Source organism: Nyctereutes procyonoides, unplaced genomic scaffold (genome assembly GCF_905146905.1).
Source record: "Nyctereutes procyonoides isolate TBG_1078 unplaced genomic scaffold, NYPRO_anot_genome, whole genome shotgun sequence".
Taxonomy (NCBI): Eukaryota; Metazoa; Chordata; class Mammalia; order Carnivora; family Canidae; genus Nyctereutes; species Nyctereutes procyonoides.
In genome coordinates this window covers 6,993,176-7,017,247 of record NW_026575030.1, presented here as the reverse complement: position 1 = coordinate 7,017,247, position 24,072 = coordinate 6,993,176, and the positions used below count along the sequence as shown (strand labels likewise).

The following is a 24,072-nucleotide window of genomic DNA, read 5'->3' as shown; positions in this document are numbered from 1 at the left end:
GACTTGCTAAAAATGAAACCAGAGACATTCTAAGCTCAGAGGCGGCTGATGCTCAGAGATGAAAATACCCAACTGACCTGATGGATTCAAGCAGGCTCTTGTGGAAGCAGCCATCAGTTGGGCTGATTCTATACTTCTACTCACCCGTCTTGGACCGGGCAGAGAAAATACAGTATCTGCCTCAGATGAAAGTGGTAAGAGGGAGGACCAAGTTCAGAGAGGCATGGTAGTGCACCCAGGGCAAACATCCACGGACGGACTGGCTCTGTAGAAACGTTTAGAACTTCCCAAGTAGAATAATTAACATCCCCCCCGCCGCCGCCAAAAAAAAAAAAAGATAAGAATGACAACATACTAACAAAATAAAATAAAATAAAATAAAATAAAATAAAATAAAATAAAATATCTTGGAAATTCAAAGTGGGATCACTGAAATTAAAAAGCCAATGATGGCAGAGTGCTAGTGTACAACAGCTGAAGAGCAACTCACTGAGCTGGAAGATCCAGTTAAGAAATTCTTTTAGAGTCGAGCCCAACAGAGAAAAGGGATATACAGAAAACATAAACAAAAGGTCAAAGATCTCTTGAATAGAGGAAATGTGAGAAGAAAAGAAAAGGAGTACCAAGGAATAATAAGAACAAAGGCAAAAAAATAAAAAATTTTTTAAAAAGCCCAGACATAAAGAGGAAATGTCTCTGATTGAACAGGATTAATAGAAAATGAAGTACTCCTACATATCCTGTGGTAAAATTTCAGAATACGTACGATGATAAAAAAAAAAAAAAACCTAAAAATAAAAAATTAAGGGAAAGTGGCTCTAATTAAAATCCCAATATAATCAAGACATCTGGATAAGTATCTCATTCAAATAGTGTCGAGGACTACACATAAACCCGTCCTTTCCACCTGACCTCTGAGATCATTCCAGGTAACACTTAAACTGTTCTAACAGCTGGTCAGCAGGCCTCGAGTCTCCACTCCACTGCTGTGCGTCTCCACCCACTTTGGTGAACTATGTAAACAATGTCCTTTAGATCACCCCTTGGGCCTCACAATCTGGAATGTGGCAAAAATCCTGACTACAAACCTCAAGCCTAGCACCCTTCTTATAATAAAAAAGGGTTTTTACCTCAGGGAGTGTAGTTTTTAGCCCGGTGCGTTCTTTCACACTGTCAGGTCAGCACTGCTGATTAGACTTCCTTCACTAATCTGCCTGGATCCCATGATAAAAGACCTTTTAATCTTTCATTAGGAGCCTCCATTAATTTTTCACATAGCCTTTGTGCCACGTCTTCCAATAAATTCCCAATGAGACTCAATCTATCCTGTCACAACTGCCTTAAACTCCTGGGCTATTGAGTACCTCCAGACAGGGCACAACCATGTTGACTAACCACTGCAAGAATCTCAGCACAAGCCTCACCCAAGTCCTTGATGGCCTCAAAACAGTCTGGAAATCCTCCATCTCTAGTCAGTCCCTGTCTCCGTCCTTCATAGAGGTTGTCCAAATCTCCACCATTGCCTCAAAGTTCTCTAGCCAATCCCAGCTCTCCTCACTGGTAATATATGACTTAGTATATGATCAGACTTTTCCAAATATATTTTGTGAACTATCGGTATACAATGAAATATTTTAAATGTTATAAAATAGGTTAGGAAAAGCATTTTTCAATCAGATACATCTCCTTTATCTCTAAGGTTATAACTGCCACTTCATACTACCCAGCTCCCCTCTGCTAGGAACTGCCTTCTGCTCTGGTTTCAAGCACACCGCTCTTCCATTTCTCCTCCCACTTTTGACCAAACCCCCTCCACCTCCTTCACCAGCTCCTCTGCCTACATGCCAGGATGCCACAGATCTTGTCTCCCTTTTCTGTAGTATGTTCCTTGGGGACCTCATCCACCTCCACAGCCTCAAAGATCATAGACGTATGATGACAACCTCCCTCTTTTACATCCAATAACCCAGACCCAAATGTCCAACTGATTATAAAACATCTTTACCAGATGTCCTGAATATACCTCCATCTCAACTTATCAAACTTAACTCATTAACTTTACCCACTCACCTGCTTCTCTGCATTCCTTTGGTTTATGAAAATACCATCTACCTAGTTTTCCAAGGAAGAAACAAGAAGTCACACTTCTCTTCCTTAACCTTCAAACTCAAGTCATCTTCAGATGACTTAGTCTAAAATGTATCTTAATGTGCCCCTCACTCTTCATTTCCAAAGTTACAATCTCTCTCTCACCTGGAACGTTCCTCTCATCTAACCCTCTCATCTAACACGCATCTACACTAATGAATGGCAATCTGGGCTGCACATTAAAACCACTTGGGGAATTTATGAAAATCCTAATGTTCAGGGCACACCCCAGGCCAATTATTTTAGAATCTCTGGGGGTTAGGAACCAGGCATTAGCATACTTTTACAAGTTCCCATATGATACCAATATCTGAGGCAGCCAGATTGATATTTCTCCCAAAATTGAAGACGTGAGCACACGTCTCACGTCTGAGAATGAAAGTGCAAACTGAATACCAAGCAAGAAGAGTGAAAACAAATCTAAAACTAAACAGGTGAAAGTGAAACTGAGTAACTTTGAAGATAAAATATTGCATAAAAGCTCCTGGAGAGAGGGCAGCCCAGGTGGCTCAGTGGTTTAGTGCCGCGTTCAGCCCAGGATGTGATCCTGCAGACCCGAGATGGAGTCCCACATCGGGATCCCTGCATGGAGCCTGCTTCTCCCTCTGCCTGTGTCTCTGCCTCTCTCTCTGTCTGTGTCTCACATGAATAAATAAATAAAATCTTTTTAAAAAAGAAAAAAAAAAAAAGCTCCTGGAGAGAAAAGACAAGATTACCTAAAAGAAAATCACACTAATAGCAGATTTACTGTCTGCAACATTAGATGGCATAAATGATGAGTTAAAAGTCCTCAACATGATGGGAGCAGGAGGGAACCTATGAACCTAGAATTCTAAAGCCTGCTAAGCTGTTCTGGGAGAATGAGGCAGATTCTCCCAGACACACAAAGCTAAGACTCTACTACACACAGACAATCACTGGAAGAATTACCTTACACAGAATACACAGTTGGCCCTTGAACAACATGGGTTTGAACCACACGGGTCCATTTATAGATGGATTTTTTCGATAAATGTGGTACAGCACTGTAAATATATTTTCTCTACCTTATGATTTTCTTAAGAACATTTTATTATCTCTGTCTTTATTATAAGAATACAATATACAGAACACAACACAAAATATGTCAATTGACTAATCATTAAGGCTGCATAGTTAAGTTTTGGGGGAATCCAAAGTCATATGCAGATTTTAGACCATGCAGAGGTCTGCACCCTACATCCACATTGTTCAAGGGTCAGTGGTACTTCATCACGCAGACAAGTGAGCCAAAGATTAGAGAGGTATTTAACAATGCTCAAGTCTGAATTCCACTTAGAAAATACAGGCTGCATGAGTGTGTGCACTACAAGGAGGTTCCAGTGATCTTAATTAAAACTAAAAAATAAAAATAATAAAAATAAATAAAAATAAATAAAAAATAAAAACCAGAAATTTCCTTAAAAATTAAAATAAAATAATAAAATCGCTCAGTGAAAACAATAAGTTTTATAACAAAAGTATTAGCAGGATTCTGACTAGTTAATCTTAATTGTTTTCTTGTGCTTTTGCAGAACTAAGTTTCAGTTTTCAAGTGTTCACTTGCCAGAACTTTAATAAAAGGAAACATTACCAATGTAGCAATATTAAAAGATGTTTACCACTTTCATTCATTGCAAAAAAAAAATGGTTGTAATACATTCACATACTTATCAAAACATAAAAACAATTTTATTTTTTGCCATTAATATCTTTGTTTTCTAGATCATCTGAAAACAATCTGAGAATTCCCAAGTGATAATCATTCAATTCCTGTAACATTATTAGACTCGGTTTCATTATTTCTTAGCAAATTCAACCATACATGTTAATCTTATTAAATTAATCCTCAAAATTAGATTCTAAGATTTAGCACGAGGAAGAAAAAGAAAGACTCTTAATCAAGATGATAATTATATATTTAATACATCTTGCTTTTAACAGCAATTTTCAAAGTAAACACATCATAGACCTTATAACTTATTAAAGATTTATAGTGCTTACAAAGTTGTTTCTAAAAATATACCTTATTTGTTCTAAATGAATAACATTATCTGGAAGATAGAATAATAAATTATAGTAGTATGTTTACCACCACTATAGTTAAGATTGTGTACATATATTCAATATGAAATCCTTTTAGGATTTTCACACTTTCAGCCTTAAAATGTAAAAGCAGATTACAGTTTGGCATATGAGATCTCAGTCTGACAGCAATGGTTTTAAAACCCAAAATTAAAAAAATATCTAGTTGACATATTACAAGAGCACAGGCACATGCACATACATTTTCACACGTACATCATCTCTTTCACTCAATCCAACACACACACACACACAAAGTAAGCAGAAAGTTCCACCCTTGTGTATCAAACAATTGCCATCAATTTCAAAAATAGGGAAAAAGTTAACTAAAAATATGTAAACACATTTAAATGGTTCCCATTGTTGAAAGATATGCACAAAACCGCTATCGAGATCTTTAACATGCACAGTATATGCCATCTCAGGACATTCTTGAGCAGCCTTGAACTGTTCACTAATAGACATATGAATATGTAAAAAGTGATGTGCTCCTCCATCTCCCAAATGGCATTCCACTGACAGTCAGTCACAAGACCCAGCCCCACCAATGTGGTTTTACTTCATAGAACCCAACAGATTACAGAATCTAAGAGAATTAGAAACTTCATTTTGCTGTTTGAGGTTTCTTGCATGTTCCGTGGGCAAAAGCAATGGGATACTGTATTGCAAGTGACAATATCATTTAAGACTTTGTGGCACTGCAAAAGGTCATTTTTGTATTTCTACAACATATTTATTCTAGCTAAATTTCCCAATGGTGCCTTCTTTTAATTATATGTAGTCTTGCAGACTTTGACTTGAAACAATTTAATGCTGATAACCTCTCCTACTCATCACTTTTACCTCCAGTATAATTCCTTTTTGGACTCTCTCCAGTAATGCAGGTTTGAAAATGTTCTGTGGAAGTTCATTTTCATTATAAATTAAAACACCCAAAGCTCTCGGAGACAACATTAAAATAGAAACTAACCATACTTCAGGGCACCCATAACCCATACTGCTGTGATTAGAAAAATGAAAAGGTGCAACAGTAAGCAAAAGAGAATATTCTAACTTCCCATTTTTCTTTTTTTTTTCTCTTTTTTGGCTTTCTTTGTATTTTATTTCACTAAGTTTATAAACTGTTCAAGCATTCTTATACTCTGCATGATAATAACAATATTTTGGCACATCAACATTGTGATACAATATATGGTATGTTTAAAAAATTAATTAAAAAATTTCATCTATTAATGAACATGTTTAATGTAGTGCATATATATATTTTATAGTTATTTAAGTCAAATACATCAAGGTTTGTAACTGATTTACAGATGAAGCAATCACAGATTGCAGTAATATAGTAATATATGTGTATGTGCATATGTATGCATATGTGCATATATGTGTGTATGTGTATATATTTATATCTATATATACGCATACACACACACACACACACACACACACACACACACACATGTATACACCAATCAAGGGAAAAACTGCATCCTGGCAATTTGACAGTCCAAAGTTTTGTTGATATAGTTATCATTTCCATGCCCTTTTCTTCTTGTTTTTTTGTACAAAAGATATATTTTTGCTTCTTCATTCCTGATGAGATTTTTCTGCAGTAACTTTACATTCATACTGTAAAAATTAAAAAGGTTAAAAGTTAATGGATTAAGGTTTATTCTGAATAGCAATTTCCATACAGACTAAAAATTGATACTTTATTAATGTATGCCCACTTTATTTGTCAAAGAATCTGAGATTTATGCAAGGATTAGAAGTAAATGACAAATATGATACGGAAAAAGAAAGTTCACAGTCAAGAAGTGAAAGAGACATAGCAAATGCAGGCAGAAGACAAGATTTCTGCATTACAAGCAAATAATAACAGTACCTAACAGTAAGTCAACCCCTACAATACGAAAGGAAGCACAATAAGTTTCTTTGAGTGCTTAGTAAGGTGACTCAGCAAAGGAAAGGTCATGAACTTAAGGACAGGACTGATAGGAAGAATTCAGATAATATTTTCTCAAATCACTTTACAATTTCAAGGAAAAAATCTATTAACATTAGCAAAATATTCTGGTCAAAACAGTATTTTAGAAGTACAGCTACAGAGACACACTCACAATTCAAGAAAAAGGAAACTAACAGGCTTAAAATAATTAGGTGACCAGATTATCAAAAAGACAGCCACATAAGCCACTCAATTCTCCTAGCTGGCTACAATTCTCCTAGCTGGCCATAATGATAGAAGTGACAGCACTTATTCATGAACTGCTGTGGCCTTTGAATCCTGCTCCCTGTCCTTTGCCATCTATGTATGACTGGGGTGACCAACAGTATCCATATTCTTAACTAAAATGTTCAAATATCTTGATTTGCCAGAAGTAGTCCTAATTTAGATCTATTAAAGCAACAGAGTTATTAGTAATGGCTCTTTTCACTTTTTGATAGAGCAGACCTATAGATTCGTTTTAAAAAATTAGAGGATAATTCCTATCACCTTATCTGTAACACATTTTAGCTTTTCTATCCAGCAATTCCTTCAACTTTTAGTATGCTTGGCTTGGAGAAAACTTGTCCACATCTCAATAACAGATGAAATAAGCATCAGCTTACCATTGCCAGTTGTCGACCAATGTTTCCCATTGTTATGCCTCCAGCAAAAAATATACATGGTAACCAAGAACGAACATAGAGAAAATCTGGAGATGTATATCTAGAATAATAGAAATGTTTTTAACAACCCATGGAAGAAGTACAATGACACTTAAAAGATAATGAGAACAGAAATAAGTTACTCTGTACATTAAAGTGGCTAACTTAAGATCTCAATTCTGAAATCAGTTGTCATAAAAAAAAAATGAAATCAGTTGTCATTTCTTTCTTTTAACAAACAAGCACCGAGAAGAATACTTACTGATAAACACCATTATAGACTAGCAGCTGAGTGACCAAGGTTGCCAAGAAAGCAATTCCTACTCCAAGGCCAAAACCACTTCTAGATCTATCAAAGGTCCACCATAGTCCAATGGAGAGTGCAGCCAGTGTGAGAGACAACTGTATGTTGTTATCAAAATCCACTTTCTGAGATTGGTGTTAAAGAGTCATCTTAAAACTTGTAACTAAATAATAGCACCTATTCATTTTTCTAAAATAAGAGATGTTACTGTTGAGAGGGGAATTGAGTGCTTATTCTAGAGTGTGTTCAGTCTTTTCATACAATGCAGGACATTAGGTGAGATTAAAATTGTCTCTGATATTTACCAAAGACACACAGAGGGCATGATATTTCATTAATAGATTCCACCTACTTGTAGTCCAAAAAGGAAAAAAAAGAAAAAAAAGCCCTCTATCTACAGTCACAATTATAAGATCAGACCCATTATTTGAGAAATGCTTTCTTTGCTAAAAATGTAACCCAAAGCCTGAGAACACAAGTATTGCTAAAGGAACACACTTTTGCTAAAAAAGAAACCAGTATTACTTCTCAAACAGGTTCAGAATTACTTGAGAATCATACAAGAACTTGAAAATAGAAGAGTTGACAGCTATTTAACAGGGTACCACATTCTCTATATGATTTACTGACAGACACATTTTATAATAATGCAGTTCAGAAACAAGAGGACCAAGGACACAGTATCCCTTTCTATTATGTCAACTGTTCTAGTTTTAATTTGTTGAGGATAAAGCCTTGAAGTGAACATTATCTTGCAACCTGCCAAGTTATTTTGGTGCCTGAGACTTTCTGGTATAGGACAGTTTGCTCAAATGATATTTTATTTCCGTCACCTACTTAAGCATCTATTCACAAATGTACAGCCCTTTTCTACTCCAAAATCTCTGGCAAAACGAAGCTTTACAAATTCAATTTTCTCATTTCTTTGCTAGAGGATTACACTAAAGGAATTAATTTCAAGTATCATTAAAAGGGCATTATCTAAGTCCCAAAGGCCACATCTTGGCTCTATATCCAGCTCCCCCAGGGAAACTAGATAGCTCGCCAAACTAACTGGCCATGCTGCAACTACAGAGAAGAGAGGAGAAGTTCAAAAAATGCATATAAAACTATTTCCAACTTCCTTTAACAGCTCGTCTTTAACCACCACCACCCCTCCCCATCCTGCCTCTGCCACACCAGCTGGTATCTCCAACACCAGCTTTGCTTACTTCTCAGCATATGATGGCTGTTGCTGGCCATTCCCTCAAGGTCATTTCTTCATTAGGCTTGATTTATCAAAAAAAAAAAAAAAAAAAAAAAAAAAAACCCTATTATTTATGGTATGCTTTCTGCAAAAGCTTTTATTATTCTTTAGCAGGCATTACACCTAAAACTCCAAAGAAAAGGTTATATGCTCTGATTTTTCTGTGCAGTAAACATTCTTATAAAGAGCAGAATTTTATATTCACTGAGTTCTATCTTTGATAACTAAATTAACTTTATTAAAGGTCAAAACAAAATAAGGTTTCTAGGGTAAACCAGTAAAATACTTTTTTTAAAATTTTTATTTATTTTTTATGATAGTCACACACACACACACAGAGAGAGAGAGAGAGAGAGAGAGAGAGAGAGAGAGAGAGAGAGAGGGAGGCAGAGACAGAAGCAGGCTCCATGCACCGGGAGCCCGATGTGGGACTCGAACCTGGGACTCCAGGATCGTGCCCTGGGCCAAAGGCAGGTGCTAAACCACTGCGCCACCCAGGGATCCCAGTAAAATACTTTTATCTGAAAAACAGAACTATGGGATTCTCTCTAGTCTAAGGGATCTAATATTATTAAGTCTATGTTATAAATTTTGCAGACATTTTGGGTTTTGCTTCAAGGGTAGACAGAAGAGTTAAAAATCACTATATTCAAAAAAAATCACTATATTCAAGTATTCATTGACAGAGAAAGAAAAGAAAGACTGAAGCAAAAAACTTAAATTAGATATATAAAGGTTTTTAAATTCCAGAAAAGGCTATCTAAATTTCTCTGAAACATACGGGATAGAAAGGTCTAATGCATCAGTTGGGAGGGGAATTTACATGCTTAGGGGGCTCCTGACTAGGAGATGGAGCCCTTCCTAGACTCGAGCCAGGATCTCTGGGGTCTGCTCTCTGCTCTGTTGCAGCCTTGCAGTATGAATGCCTTAGCAAAGTACCTAAACCCTCTAACTTTCATTTGTCTTACTATCTTAATAAAGAAAATGTGGAACTAGGTGATTTCTAAGTTTTTCTCTAGACACAATATTCTGTGAGTCTATCTTTTTAAGCCCTCCCAACTACTAGATTTGTTTACTATAATATACTAAATCTTAAAGATTTCACCTAGCTAAACATGTTGGGAAATCCTTTAATACAAAAGGAAATGGAAAATCAAACTAGTAACTGCCACTAAAGGGCTTCCAAACCCACAGATCCCCAGGGGCTAGTACAATTGGGAACAGAAAGGTGAATGTGTTTGCAGAATGGAGGACCCAGCCAAGTGGGTCCTTGGTTCCTGTCCCACGCTTCTCCAAAACAGTTCAATACTTCCTGTTAAAGACACAGGAATCCACCCGCCACGTGACCCACCCTCTCCCCTCTCTCCAGCTAATCTCTAGTCCTGAGCCAGATGCAGAGCAAAGAGAGGGGACCTGGGCAGCTTGACCTGCATTCCATGCTCTTCCTGGCACCAAGGTTCTGCCCCTCGACTCTCTAAGTCACGTCTTCTAGAAAAGGTACAACTGAACTAGCCTGTCACAGACTTTCTTCTAACAAAGGAAAGTCAGGGATAGGGGAGAAGAGGATAAGCAACAGGGGGGATGCCACAGTGAAAGTTTTATGAGGGCAAAAACTTTCTCATTCCAGGGTGGACTTTTTTTCTGGGTGTCAGGGAGAAGACGGGGGCGGGGAGGGAAATAGAGGCTACTTTGCCCTTCTAGCTGGGATAGTCTAAAAACACTCATTAATCACTAAATAAAATGTCAGAATCCATAAATGATCAAACTTGAAAAGTACGTACTTTAGGGACAAAAGTTCTTTTTGGCCAATGTCTAAGCTGAATATTTCTACTTATGCCACCTTTAAGAAAATTTATGCGCTTTGCTGGCATTGATTAAAACCAATAGATGAGTCTTTTTTGGAAAAAATCATAGGTTCCTTAAATTAACAACAAACCAAAAACAGCCGGCACCTGAAGCCACATGTCCTTCATTGGCAAGTCTTAAATAAAAAGAGAGAGGAAAGAAATCCTTTGAAAATGTACTTATTTCAATCTTAGAGTTACCAAAACTATACAGAATTAAGCAACCTAATTTAAGAAAAACACGTAAAATGTTTAAATGTGCAAAGTTTCTCAGTGATACTGAAACATGGGGATTTAAATGGAAGGTTATACCCCATCCAGTAACAACACAGCTGCTACTGTGATGTTTCAACAATACGCCACACATTCTTTTTACGACTAAGGGGACATATCACAATTTGACAATAGTGAAGTTGCAAGGAACTGTTTAACCTTTGGCTTGTGGGAGCTGCTTTGTGATTATGCATTTCATTACAGTGGAAAGGATACAGCGCTGGCATGATTTATACCAACAAAGACGGCTACGCACCGCATCACACTGGACCACTCTCTTTTAAATTTATGTGGTTCTCCTAGATGCCTGTCAATGCAAGGGTATAATAACCCAATCACAGCTGTGGAAAGAAAAAAAAAATTAAGTCATCTCCAATGCCAAAATGGCAAAACCTAAGTGAAAAGAGTTACTATGACCCCCATAAGCATTTAAAAGATTGTTTTACAAGCTCTCCAAGTTATATAACATCAGTCACCAATATTTTTAAACTTACCTCCCAAAAGAAAGAAAAATAAATAACACCACTGAAGAAAGCACCATAAATGATTACAAGAGAATTCCAAATTATAATTGGTAGAGCACGATTTCAGTGTATGATTCACAATTTAGCAGTTTGGACTAAATGGTTCATGCTACTTCTCTACTACTACCATCTCTGAGATCTGAAAACATCAAACCAGCTGGCAGTTAAGCAATGTTCTCTCTGAACTACATAACCATGAAGCATGCTATAAAATGCCACCAACTGTCTAAAGAAAAGCGAGAAGCTAGAAGCGTAAATGCGTACAATAAGGTCATCACACACACAGTATTTGTTCGGATGGCTACAGCCGTCCTGTTGTACAGATTATCCTAGTGCCTCCAGCTTGTCTTCAGCACCCAGTGCTGTGTCCTGACATTCCCCTTTACCCTGACCCTCTAAAGAGACTAGGTCATACTGTCAAAATGGGAAACTTGCAACAGAAATCTACATGTAAGCCTCATTCTGCACATAGAGAAACTTAGGAAACAATCTATGAGAACAATGATTTTCAGTTAAAATTTAAATTCAGTCTTAAAAGTAAGGAGAAATCATTTTAGTATATTTCTTAGTTTTGGAAAGAATATCCTGAATGTCAACCATATAATTATGAATAACTATGCAAAATGTCTATGATTGAGACTCCAAATAGTTGCACCCAATTTTTAATTAAAATACTTGCCAAGCTTTAACATTTTATTCATTTAATGGGAGAAGATTTTAAATGCTAAGTTAGTCATTTAAAAAAGACCTTAATGAAACAAAACATTCTTCAACAAGTTTTAAGGAAAATGTACTTCTACAGACTAAACTTAACAGGAAATAACTCGGCAGCTTTGACTTATTAATCTTCCTAAAAACAGAATGGTTTATGTTGCCATTAAGTAATAGAGACACAATTGTCACATCAGTTGAAAAGTAATGTTTAAAATGTCCAATGCTACCAAAATCTGAGTGCCTAAGGATCAGGAACCCCTTGTCTACCCTGGTATTGGCTAGCTATTTCTTACAAATGAAGCATTCAATCTTTAAGGAAAAATGGAAATAAATTAATATAAAAAATCACAGGCTAGCAGACCAATGGAACGGTATTAAAAAGAGGCCGCACAGCCACCCTTTCATCTGGGGATGAGCAGCTGCAATGATGTACGTGTGTTCTAATCCACAAGACTGAAAGTGCTCTTCTGAGTTGGGCTTTTGCTGTGTGTATATAGATGGCTCACAGACCATCAAGAGATTAACAACAAATTTCAGCAATACGGACCTCCAACAACTATCAGCAAATTTAAAACTTTCATATCATATTCCTGTTTAAAAGGCTTGGCTCTAAAATCCTGGGAGATTAACTGACAGCGTTTCCCAATTTCTACAAAATTAAAATGGCAACAAGCATGCCTAACAGTTGAAATACATCTAAATGAATATTACTTTTTTTTTCTCCAGGGGTCATGAAACTAACAGCTCATGTCATTCCTCACTCTCTCTCTCACTCTCTCCTCCCTGTGCCTGTTGCTGAGTAAAATCAACTAAGATCAGGCATTCCAAGTCAATTTTCCTCAGCAGCTGATGCCATAGGTAAAGAATTATCACATAGAGAATACTGACGTGTGTGCAAAGATATAAATAAGTAAAATTGACTAGATTTGTATGCATGTGATGTCAGACTCACAAGTGAGAGACAACTGAGGAGAGAAAGCAAAAACACAAAAAGGAATTTAAACTGCCACGCTGCCAACCTTGGGATTTGCCAATAAAAATCAAATCCATTGAGTATGCATGGTTCTCAGTTGCTCACTGAGGAGGAGAATTCAAGGAAGCTTGTCACTTCCCATTAAATGTCTTCTTCCTTCCCTTTAAATAAAGGCACGGCAGAGTCTGATAGCAATAACTACAGCACAGTGAGGCTCCACCACTTGAGAGCTCAGCAGAACTATGTCCGGTCTGGGGCTTCTTTTTCCTTTCTCCACTTTCTTATTTTAACAAGAGAGACTGTTAAAATCATGCCCGTTTAACGTTAAACGTTACTTGCAAACATCATTCTGCTTAATAGGGTTCTCTGATACAAAGTAACATTTCTTGGGATAGATTTATGTTACTTCCCAGTGACCAGTTACTGTGTTACCAAGCCAAAACCAGAAGTAGTTCGTAAAACATCAATATTAAGTCATCACTGCTTCATGGGAGTGTGTTTAATTCCGTGATGGACTAAGAAGAACAGTTAAATCAAATGTTTTGCAAGGAAGAGGGGCTGAAGAAAACAAAGCCATTGAATGTGATAGACTTTCACGGAAAACTACTCCAGCATATGCAATGTTTCACTCAATAGATACTTAAGCTCCCATAACGTGTCCAGTTCTTGATATTTGCTGAGGATTTAAAAAGAAAAAAAGAGTAAGACATGATCCCAGCCTCAGAGTGAGCACAGAAACAATTCAATACAGTAACACGTTAGGGGAGGCACTGACAGGGCCTAGTGGGGGCCCAGTCTTCTCCTGACATGTGCTAAGGGGAGGCAGGATGCTGGAGTGTCAGGAAAGCTTCACGGAAGAGGTGGCCCCTAAGGCAGGAGCTGAGTTCAGCAGGTCAGTGGTGTTGAAGTGGTTTTCTAATCCAAGGCAAGCATCTGGTAAAAAGCATGTACAATGCAAAATACCTACTATCACCTGGAAATTGTAAGCTTTAGGCAAAAAGGGAGCTTCCAAAGACTCTGAAGAAGATAAAAGTTGGCAAGGGTCATATCATAGAGACTTTACCCTACAGACCCCAGGGAATCGGAAAGTAATGCCATTGCATTTGTAGCAGATAGGGAGGCACTCACTTTTACGGGGCTGAGTGCACAACACATGAAAGGGAGAGGGGACTGGCAGGCAGGCAGAGTACAAAATTAGAAGCAGAAAAAGAAAAAAACGAAAATTCCCATCAGAGTACTAAAGGACCTGGACCAAAAGAGGAGAAAAATGGAAACTTAGAAAATTGAGGGGATGACAGCAGGAGTCTTGTACTGCTCTCTAAGATCTGGGTAAATGACGAACTGCCTGGGTAAACTGGAAAGATTTGTTTTTTCTTTTTATGTTAGGTATTAGTTTCATAGGTATGAATATAATTTGGTTACTTACAATTTTCTAGTCAATTTCCCTAGTTATTTGACCCATACAATGTTATCTTTTTCCTGTATCCATTCTTCAGAAAGATGACTTTGCAACCATCTGTAACATGCAAGAGGTTTCTAACTCTGATTCTAAAGCACTGCACATATAGAGAAGTTAACTTGAAACATCAGCCGTTATTAAATTAAAAATAGAGAACTAAGAAAAGTAAAATGAGATCAAAGGAAATGTACCAGAATTTCCTACTGGGTGTCCCTCCAGAAGCACTGCTAGCAAATTTTACAGCACCATGTGTTACAGAGAAAGACCGCAAATAACCAAAAAACTTCTGCTTGCATGTAGAAAGTGGTGATTCTGGAGAACCTCAAAGCTGTTCAGTCTATGAATATCAGATGGATAGGAAAATCAAAGAATGATCAGTTTTTCTGACTTAAGATGGTTAAGAACCTAGAAGAGTTTTGAAAATGCATACCAGTGCATGTACACAAAAACATATACACACTTCAAACACACATAAAACTTGTACATGCTATGTTTCTTGTATCACACATAAAACTTGTACATGGTATGTTGTTTCTTGTATCATTTACTTCTTATTTCCTTAATATTTTCTCTAAAATTGGTGACAGGAGGTGCAAGAATCCATTTTCTACCTTTGGCAACTTTCACAAATCTGGCGCTACACTCTCATCTACTAAATACCATGACTCATCCCACAAAATCAGTAGCAGAGTTAACTGGGATCTAGATTTCCAAATGGCTCTCTATCTCTGTTTGCTCAGGAACCTCATGGAATGCACTGCTTTCAAGAGAAACACTCAAGCAAGAAATGTAAATGTAAATCCCCCAAGTAGAGAAGTATGAAGTTAAGCTTGTAACTGTGACAAACCCAGTGGCTGGGAAAAGCAAGGAAACTGAAATGTAACATTAACATCTGGACTTTTTCTTCCTAAATATGACTTTGTGGCAAAAGTGCCCACACCACAGGGACAGATGCAGCCCCGGGTCCTCTCCTTGCTGGAGGTACATGAAACCTCAGTCCGGCTCTCCCACCCTAGCCATGAATGTACAACATACAAGAGTACATTCCATCCAAGCCCAGCACTTCGTCTGCAAGCTTCAAAAGAGGCACTCTGTGTTGAGGGGAAGTGTGGGTAGCTTCCTCTTTCCCCTTCTCTGGCATGTGACACTGGACCTAGCTGCATCATCTACCACCTCTGAGACCCTGGGCTCACAGACATCCTCTCTTCATCCCAGGTTCCTCATTCCCCCAAAGTAGGCACCATGCCAAAATCTCACTCCCAAAGTTGGCTTCCAGATTCTTGGGGTTAAGGAATGTGCCTAGCACATTAGGAGGCATTCAATAAGTAATAGTTTCCCTCCCCGACCTTCCTTTTGTCTGTTCTGAAAAGACATGTTCTTCCAAATCCCAAAAAGCTTCAATTGGTAGCCAGATAGCAGCTTACTATATGAGAAAATAAACACACTGGAAAAGAAGAATGGGTAAACTTAATTTTTCTCTTTTGAGTTTAAAGGAAAAGAAAATATATGAGGGCTAGTAGACACAACAGAGAATGATAAAATATAATTTATGCTTTCCCCTCTATTTGGATGAATTTGCCTGGTCTCTCAGAAAATGTAATTACCTTGAGAAACTACAAATCATTGCCTTCACAAAATTTTAATGTGAATATTGTAATAGAGACATCAACACAGAAGTCACACTGACACCTGACCACAACGTGCCCTTCCATCCACACAGCATCCAGTAGGTTCCACAAGGTCATTCTAAAACAACTCACACCCAACTCCTCACCCTTCAACTTCCAGCTCTAGGATGGAAGTCAAGAAGGATCTACATTACATTGCAAGGCAACGGTGTATATTAAGTATGAGACACCAAATAGACATTCCAAAAAGCAATTTTCTCCCTCAATTAGACTTTTCTTTTACCACACAATGATGGCTTCCATCTATTACTTTCTTTCATAAAATATTATTAATCTATTGGTCTCCATCATTAGAAAAAACTGAAAAGGATCCATTATGGAAACTTGGCATTAAGAAGGCTTTCTGAAATGCTCCACTTTATCTGCTACACATTGTCCACCAAAAAAGATCTAAAATAACTACTGTAATAGGATAATGACTTTAAGCAAAGAGAATCTACCTTATTAATTTAAGTATTCATTATTCTTAAACTACACCTGAAAACAAAATAGCAAGAGAAAAAGGATGTATAAAAATCAGAAAAATAAGCTTTAAACTTGAATAACACTACTCCATCTTTCAAGCCTTCATCTACTAAAAAACAAGGCCATAACACACACAAATCTAATCCTTAAAGCCAAATAGTGATGATCCTCAAAATAACGCAGAGTAATATGAGGTAGGTTGAAGAAAGGACGAAATAAAGAAGCTAAAAGCCTCATTCCAAAGGAAGCAAGATTCTTTTTAGGATTAAAATTTTACAGTGGAGGGATGCTCAGTGGTTGAACGTCTGCCTTCAGCTCAGGGCGTGATCCCAAGATCCGGGATCGAGTCCCACATCAGGCTCCCTGTGAGGAGCCTGCTTCTTCCTCTGCCTATGTCTCTGCCTCTCTCTGTGTGTGTGTCTCTCATGAATAAATAAATAAAATCTTAAAAAAAAAAATTTAGGGGCAGCCTGGGTGGCTCAGCGGTTTAGCGCTGCCTCCAGCCCCAGGCCTGATCCTAGAGACCTGGGATCGAGTCCCACGTCGGGCTCCCTGCATGAAGCCTGCTTCTCCCTCTGCTTGTGTCTCTGTCTCTCTCTTTCTCTGAATAAATAAATAAAAATCTTTATATATATATATATACCTAAATATAAATATATATATACCTAAATATAAATATAAATATATACCTAAAAAAAATTTACAGTGCATAGGTTAGACAGAGTACCTACCCTGTGATTCCTTTATATTACATTGTGGAATGGACAAAAATAATCTAGGGGCAGACAGATGAGTGGAAGCCTGAGGCTGGGGCTGGGGCATGGACTGCAAGAGAACACAAGAGAATCTGTGGTTCATGGAAATGTCCTACAGCCAGACTGTGGTGGCTGGTCACATGACGGTGAGCATTTGCTTCAACTCATAGAACAGTTCACTTAAAACAGGTCTGCTGCATTTAAATTAAAGCGGAAAAAAAAGTACTGCCCAGTCAACATCCGCACTCATGTGCCCTCCTTCCTTTCTAAGCATTCCAGAAGCAACCTCCACATACCTGAGGCTGTGCCACAGCACGGCGGTACCCACCATGCTGAAGAAAAGATGCTTGCGATCACATCAGGTGGAAAGAGTGTCACATTTCTCTGAATCTGAAGTAAATTTAACACTAATGCAAGAAATACTCCAATAAAAAACAGCACCACTCCACGAATCATCAAGTTCACACTCCTGCTAGTGACAGATGAAATGTAGGGGCCACGTTTTTTGGGCCCAGGTGACTCTGTCTCTCCTTCTGCCATGGTTTCATAAGTTCAGTAAACCAGGAAGGGAGGGAAAAAAAGGCTTCCCAGATGAAAAGCCAACTGTCTGTGAATCAAAGCAGACTGGCGTTTCAAGTCACAGCATCTTATCCTAAAAGAGGACCTACCAGAAATCCTGCAAGAGATAAGAAAAAAGAAATCAATGTTTGTCTAATACATGATCATACAATTTTTCTGATTTCAGTACTAATGAATTTCAAAGTACAAATAATGAAATGACAAGCTTATATATTTATAAATTTAAATTTAAAATTTAAATTATTCACTGAATAAGAAGTGGCTTAAAAAGTATTTCTATATGCATGGTGTAATAAAAAAGTGTTAACACTTCTATTTACTAAGACAGAATAAATGACCTGCAAGGCTCAAAGGTTAGAATAATAATAAAAACAGCTTGCTCCACTTCAAAGAAAAGCAGGGCAGATTACCTGAAATAGTTCCACCAGAATCTCGAAGATTAAAATCCTGGTTTCTGTTTCTCCTACCTAATCTCCAACCCCATCATTTAGAATAGATGGGCCAGGAGATTTAGTAAAAGTCTTTATACTTTACAAAAAATAAATAAATGTCTACAGAAAATCAACATATTCTGACTGAAAATTTTGTACTGCTCACAATAAAATGTGACTTGCTCATGAGGATGACCTCTTTAGGGGAACAAAACATTTTCATGCTTAAGGTTATGTATTTGAATTTCTGCACAAAAGCATCTTACAAAACACAGGTTGCCACGCACTTACCTACACATACACCAAGCACAGAAACCAGACCTGACCTACTCTCGGCAGGACCACAGCTGTGTCCCACCCCTGCCTGGACCCAGTCAGCCTTCTGTTGCAACCACAGAGCTACTGTGATAAAAGCTGAAATAGGAAGCAGAAGAAAGGAAGCTAAGAAATGAAGAGTAATCCAATAGCTAGATTGTAAGGAGTTTAGCCACGTGGCTCATGATGGCAGTGGAAAGCGATCTTTCTTTTGTGTGCATTGGTTTTAAGATAAACAACATTTGACACCTTCTATGGGCACAAAATCCGTGTGTAAACTGGGGGTTGGTGAGAGGTACTGACTTTAGAAATAACCAATATGAAAATGAGAACATTTGTGAGTACTAGCAACTCTCATAGCCTATCATTCTTCCATGTGATAAACAGACTTTTTTTTTTTTTCCTGAACCTCTGCCACGTCCAAAGTTCTGTGTCCAACACTCACGGGGATGGGGGACTTCTGCCCTCAAGCTAGTCTCACAAACCTAACTTAGTCTATAGCATGACTGAGCTCTATAGCTCGGAGGACTATAGAAAACTCATGTCTTATGGCTGATTCACGGACGCAGAAAACACCTAGAAACCATCTCCTCCTGATCTGGTCTTGCAGACTCTTCCTGGCTCTGCTATCCAGCATATTAGCATGCTAGGTGTTCAGCTGCTACAGGATTCTTCATTATCACCATAATCATGACTATTGACATAGTATCCATTTATGGAGGGATTACTCCACACCAGACACAGAGTTAGTTAGCCCTGATCTTCAAAATCATCCAAAGAGAAGTATTATCACCCTCATTTTACAAATGAAATGTAAAGTCAAAGAGATTTAGCATTTGCTTATCATCACATGACATGTAGTATCAGAACCAGCATTTTACTTTAGGTCTGATTCCAAAACCCAACCTCTTCCCTCTAAACCTGAGTCCCATTCCAACCCAACTCCTCTTTTTTGGCACATGGGTTTATAGAAAGGGATTTGGTTACTGAAAAGATGGCAGACATGGAAAAATTAACTCAACTGAGACATAATTTCAATATTAGTAGGCAACTATATAACAGCACAAAGATCATGAGAGTAAATGTACCAGTGCCTTGAAACCTTCTTTAAAACTATGAGATCAAGGTGGAAAAAAGATGTTTTAGAGAAAAAAAATCATTTGGCCAATTGACATGCTGTGTAACACCAGCATACTTCATAAAACCCTTAACCTCCCAGACTTCCAGTAGACACAACAACCACCCCAACTTCTACTCTTAAAATGGCTACTGGAGGGCAAAGAGTTTATATACATTTAACGTAGCCCAAATTCCTCTAGTAAATCATTGTTTTATGTCTGTGATTTTTCCAAACATGAATTAACAGCAAAGGATATTTTGTGTTGAATTATGTTTCTAAAAGAGCATAGTAACCTCAGCTTTAAAAAAGTGGTTTTTTCAGTTGTGCCAGGCCCCAGCTCACAATCACCAGTGTTTTGTCAGAGGGCACTGACATTTTGGGCAGGACAATTCCTTGTTGTGTGAACTGCCCCAGGCCTTGCAAAAACACTTAACATCATCCCTGGCTCATGCCCACAAAATGCCAGCACATGATCCCTCACCCATTTGAGACAACCAGAAATGTTCCTACATATTTCCAAATACCCACAGAGAGGCAATGCCCTCCTAAGAACCACTGGTTGCCACAGACTATTTCCTCCAGCTAGAAGACTTTCTAAGTTGTTTATTTATGTTATCTACCACAGCTGCTTATTCAACCTTTCCTGGCAGTGCTTGTTTATAGTTTCCTACTTCACCTCAAAAGTTTTCTTTAAAAGTAACACAGCATTTTTTGATGATTGTACATTTGAATGAGTATTTTTAAGGTAATATTTTAAAAATCCAAAACGCTGATTTTTATGACTACATGATAATACAATAGTAAATAATTACTAGAGACAAAAATAAAACAATGCTTTAGAATCACAGTATCCTAAAATTTAAGAAATAGGAGGGAACTGAGCCATCGTCTATTCCAGGGAGTTCATGAGCCTGATGCAAAACAAAACAAAAAAGTTGTGTATATGTGCATTTTTCTGGAGAGCTCCACAGTTTATATCAAGTACTTAAAAAGTCCATAATCCAAAAGAAGTTAAAAACCACTGATCTAACGGTTTTCTCATTTTACCAGCATACCAAATGAAACCCAAAGTGATCAAGTGAGGTGACAAGATCAAGGCTGTGTGTACTACTGGATCTTGCTACCACAAATGTGTAAAATGAACTTCTGGAAATGGAGACTCGTCAAAGGGATACGAAATTCCACAAGACCATTCACTCCCTACTATGCAACAGTTAAGTTTCTTAAAAAGCATGCTGTGTACAATAATCAGTCACAAAACAGGGGAGAGAGTTACTTAAATGCAAGCTCTTGGAATTAAATATCCCCTTAATCTGTTTATTGTAAAGTCTGGTTTTCTGATTACCTACTGATATTTTTTTCTTAAAACAAAATGTACCTATACCTTTAAATATTATTCTTACATCAATGATAAATTTGATTCTTCTCCAAAAAAATTTTTTTTAAATCTGTATTTGAAAAATTTAGAGTTCTCAAGAAATAATTTGCTGACCAGGGAAGAAGCCTTTGGTACAGTACAGAGATATTATTTAGAGAGAACAATACCATAGTAGATCCTCAATGGTAATCCTGGCACAGAGGCAAGTGTTTTTAATTTCCATTTTGCAAAACAAAGTAAGTTAAGTAACTTCCTGAGATGATAACACTGTTACCAGATAGCTTCCCCCCCGCCCCCACTAGTGCCTCCACAGACTAGGGCCCTCCCCACACCTCCCCAATACTCTGGCTTCTTCTAGAGTTCTTTCCCATTTCACCACATTGCTCCAAGTAAAAACTCCATACAAAAGCAGCGCCACACACAAGTGGCAACTTTTAAAGTCATACTAATCAACTACTGTTAATAGCAAAACAATGTGTGTGGTTTTTTTTTTCAAAAATTGACAAAAATCTCCCATGGTATATAAGAAATTCTTGGGCAGCCCAGGGCGCTCAGCGGTTTAGCAAGGAGTGATCCTGGAGACCTGGGATCGAGTCCCGCGTCCCTCTGCCTGTGTCTCTGCCTCTCTCTCTCTCTCTCTCTCTATGTGTGTGTGTGTTTCTTGTGAATAAATAAATAAAATCTTAAAAAAAAAAAAAAAGAAATTCTTATTCTTCCTTGAGCCCTGACCTACAATATCTATAAAGGATATTACTGAACAAACATAAAAATAGTTCAAAGAGTCTAGACAGGCCAATAACAAATCATCGAAACTGGAAAAACCTCAGTATATGACTATCTGTTAATGGAGGATATTATTCCTTTTAAAGCATAAGTGATAAGTGATTTAGGACTTTGTGAATGAAAATCAAAGTTTATATCTTCCACTGACACAACTTTCAGGCAATGGGCATTTGAAAACAAAATTTTCTAATTACCTTAAGAACCAGTTGTATCTTATTACTTTCAATACCGCCCCTCCTCAAACAAGATCATTTATCCTCCAATGATTAATAGTCATAGACGTATATTCCCTTCCTCATATTACCCTGTTTAGGTCAGACAGGCTACTGAATAATAAAATTTAATTGCTACCTCCCATCTTTCATCATATGCTCTCCTTAATTAGAATGACATCCTCAAAACAGAATGAGCATAAACATCAGGAAAAACACATTCACATCAATGAAAAAACTTAACTCTCCTTAAACAAAAGCACACAAACGTGCTATCATTTGGGATACCTTTCTGATAACAATGAAAACAGCCTGTTCCTAAATTGCTGATCTGCATTTATCCTGTCCTGTACAGCCGACCATTCGTGAAAGCAACAGTTGTCAGTTTAAAAAGAATCCACCTCCTTCCCAAATGTCCATGATTCACTGCTTGGTCACTTTATATTCAGACACGTACCGAGAACTACAACAAATCACACAGGTCAACACAACATGCAGAGGAAGAGTGAAAGGGGAAAACAGGAAGAGGTCATGGCTAATATTTTCTTTTCCCCCTTGGAGACCCTACAGGTTGGGCAGCCCCTTCTTTGGTTTTCACTCAGTGGTGGGCACTGCGGGAGGGCCAAGCCCCCAAGCTGGAAAACACCACCCGGCCCCTGCCTGGCTGCCTTCAGTCTCACTGCAGCCCTAGTGCAATCCTCCATCCCCTTGCAGGAGTGACCTGGGCCAGTCTGAGTGGCCCAGCTGTCAAGTCTACCCCATTCCCTCTTAAAGCATCTCCTCATCAATCCTACAAAACAGGAAGCCCTTCATGGTGCATTTTCCTAGACCAGCAAGCTGACACTATACTTTTAATGCTTGTTTCCAACATCACTTGTTCTAGCACCCCCCCCAGCCCCGCCCCGCCCCCTGACCGCTTCCCTTCTCCAGACTGCCAGTCCCCACTGAGCAACCCCCAAATCCCAGCGACTAACACCAACCGACTTCTGGGTCCTGGCCAGTGTTCCCTTCGGATTTACCCACACGCCTACCCCAGAGGTGTCCAGTCCTAACCCAAAATGCCGAAGTCCCACTCCTCAAACCAAGATCAACATGCCTTCTTGCGGATTCTAAACTTGCTACAGAAGCTACCTTTTGGGACCCCCCCCCCCGCCCGCCAGCCTGAGCCTCCCGGCCACGAGCCTCCCAAATCCTGACAGCACCGCCGACCTCCAGGGTCGCCCTCCCCGCCGTCCTCCAGGCTCTGTCCGCTCGCACACACTCGTCCACCGCCGGGGAGCCTCGGCCTCGGCGGCGACCTCCGCCCGACCCTCCTCCAGGTCAGCGGGGCCCCTCGCCCTTCAGGCCCCATCTGTGGTCCTGGCCACCCGCACCTGCCAGCAGGCTTCCCGGGCTGCACAACCACAAGCGGCTCCTCTTCCCGAAAGCCGCCCCCTCCTCGGGCCGCTTCCCGCAGCGCCGTGCCCCCCGCGCTCTGCAGGAGGACCCCAACTCACCCCCGCCTCCGCCATCTTCTGGGACCGCTCCCGCCCCCCTCCGCCTCTTCCTCCTCCCCTCCCACAACTCCGCGGGCGCTCCACTGCGCCTGTGCAGGCCACGAGGCGGCGCTCCCACGGTCGGGGCCGAGGAACTTCCGGTTCCCGCCCGCCCTTGCTGCGGCGCCGGCGAGACGGGGCAAAGGGGCTTCCGGTCGGCCCGAAGTCGGCGGCCGCCTGTGGGCGTGGGCTGCGGAGACGGTGGGAGGCGGCTAGGTCGGCTGCTGTTTGCCGACCGGGCAGTCGTGGGTTGTGAGGAGTGTCTGGGCCCTGTGGGCGGTGCCGGGAATCGCGCGCTGACACACGCAGGCTCCCCGGGAGGCGTGATCCTCGGCAGGTCCTCTGCGGGGGGATGGAGGGCTCCGGGGGGGAGGGATGGCGGGCTCTGGAGCTCAGGCCGCCGGGTCCCCCCGCCGCCGGGGACGCTGACTCTCAGGATCCGTGTTTTTGCCGGGCTTTACTTTTTTTCCCCTTCTCTACCAAGTCGTAAAAGCATAACTGATTCTTCTCTCCTCTCCATCCCACAGCACTTTACAAGGTTTTCATCGAAAATCGTTCCCCAGGTTCGACC

General features: G+C 39.4%; 1 protein-coding gene across 2 annotated transcripts; it reads right to left on the bottom strand.

The window, feature by feature from the left end:
- Positions 1-4,067: 4,067 nt before the first annotated feature.
- INSIG2 (insulin induced gene 2) lies at positions 4,068-23,496 on the bottom strand. 2 transcript variants are annotated; one of them, XM_055316292.1, is made up of 6 exons: positions 23,463-23,496; positions 17,445-17,824; positions 10,787-10,911; positions 7,166-7,332; positions 6,865-6,964; positions 4,068-5,880 (listed from the first exon to the last, which is right to left on the bottom strand). In XM_055316292.1, the coding sequence occupies exons 2-6, from the start codon at positions 17,686-17,688 to the stop codon at positions 5,839-5,841; spliced, it is 678 nt and encodes a 225-aa protein (XP_055172267.1). In that variant the 5' UTR covers positions 17,689-17,824; positions 23,463-23,496; the 3' UTR covers positions 4,068-5,838. The 2 variants fall into 2 exon arrangements, with proteins under 2 accessions (XP_055172267.1, XP_055172268.1); XM_055316293.1 differs by lacking the exon at positions 23,463-23,496 and adding an exon at positions 23,340-23,442.
- Positions 23,497-24,072: the final 576 nt, after the last annotated feature.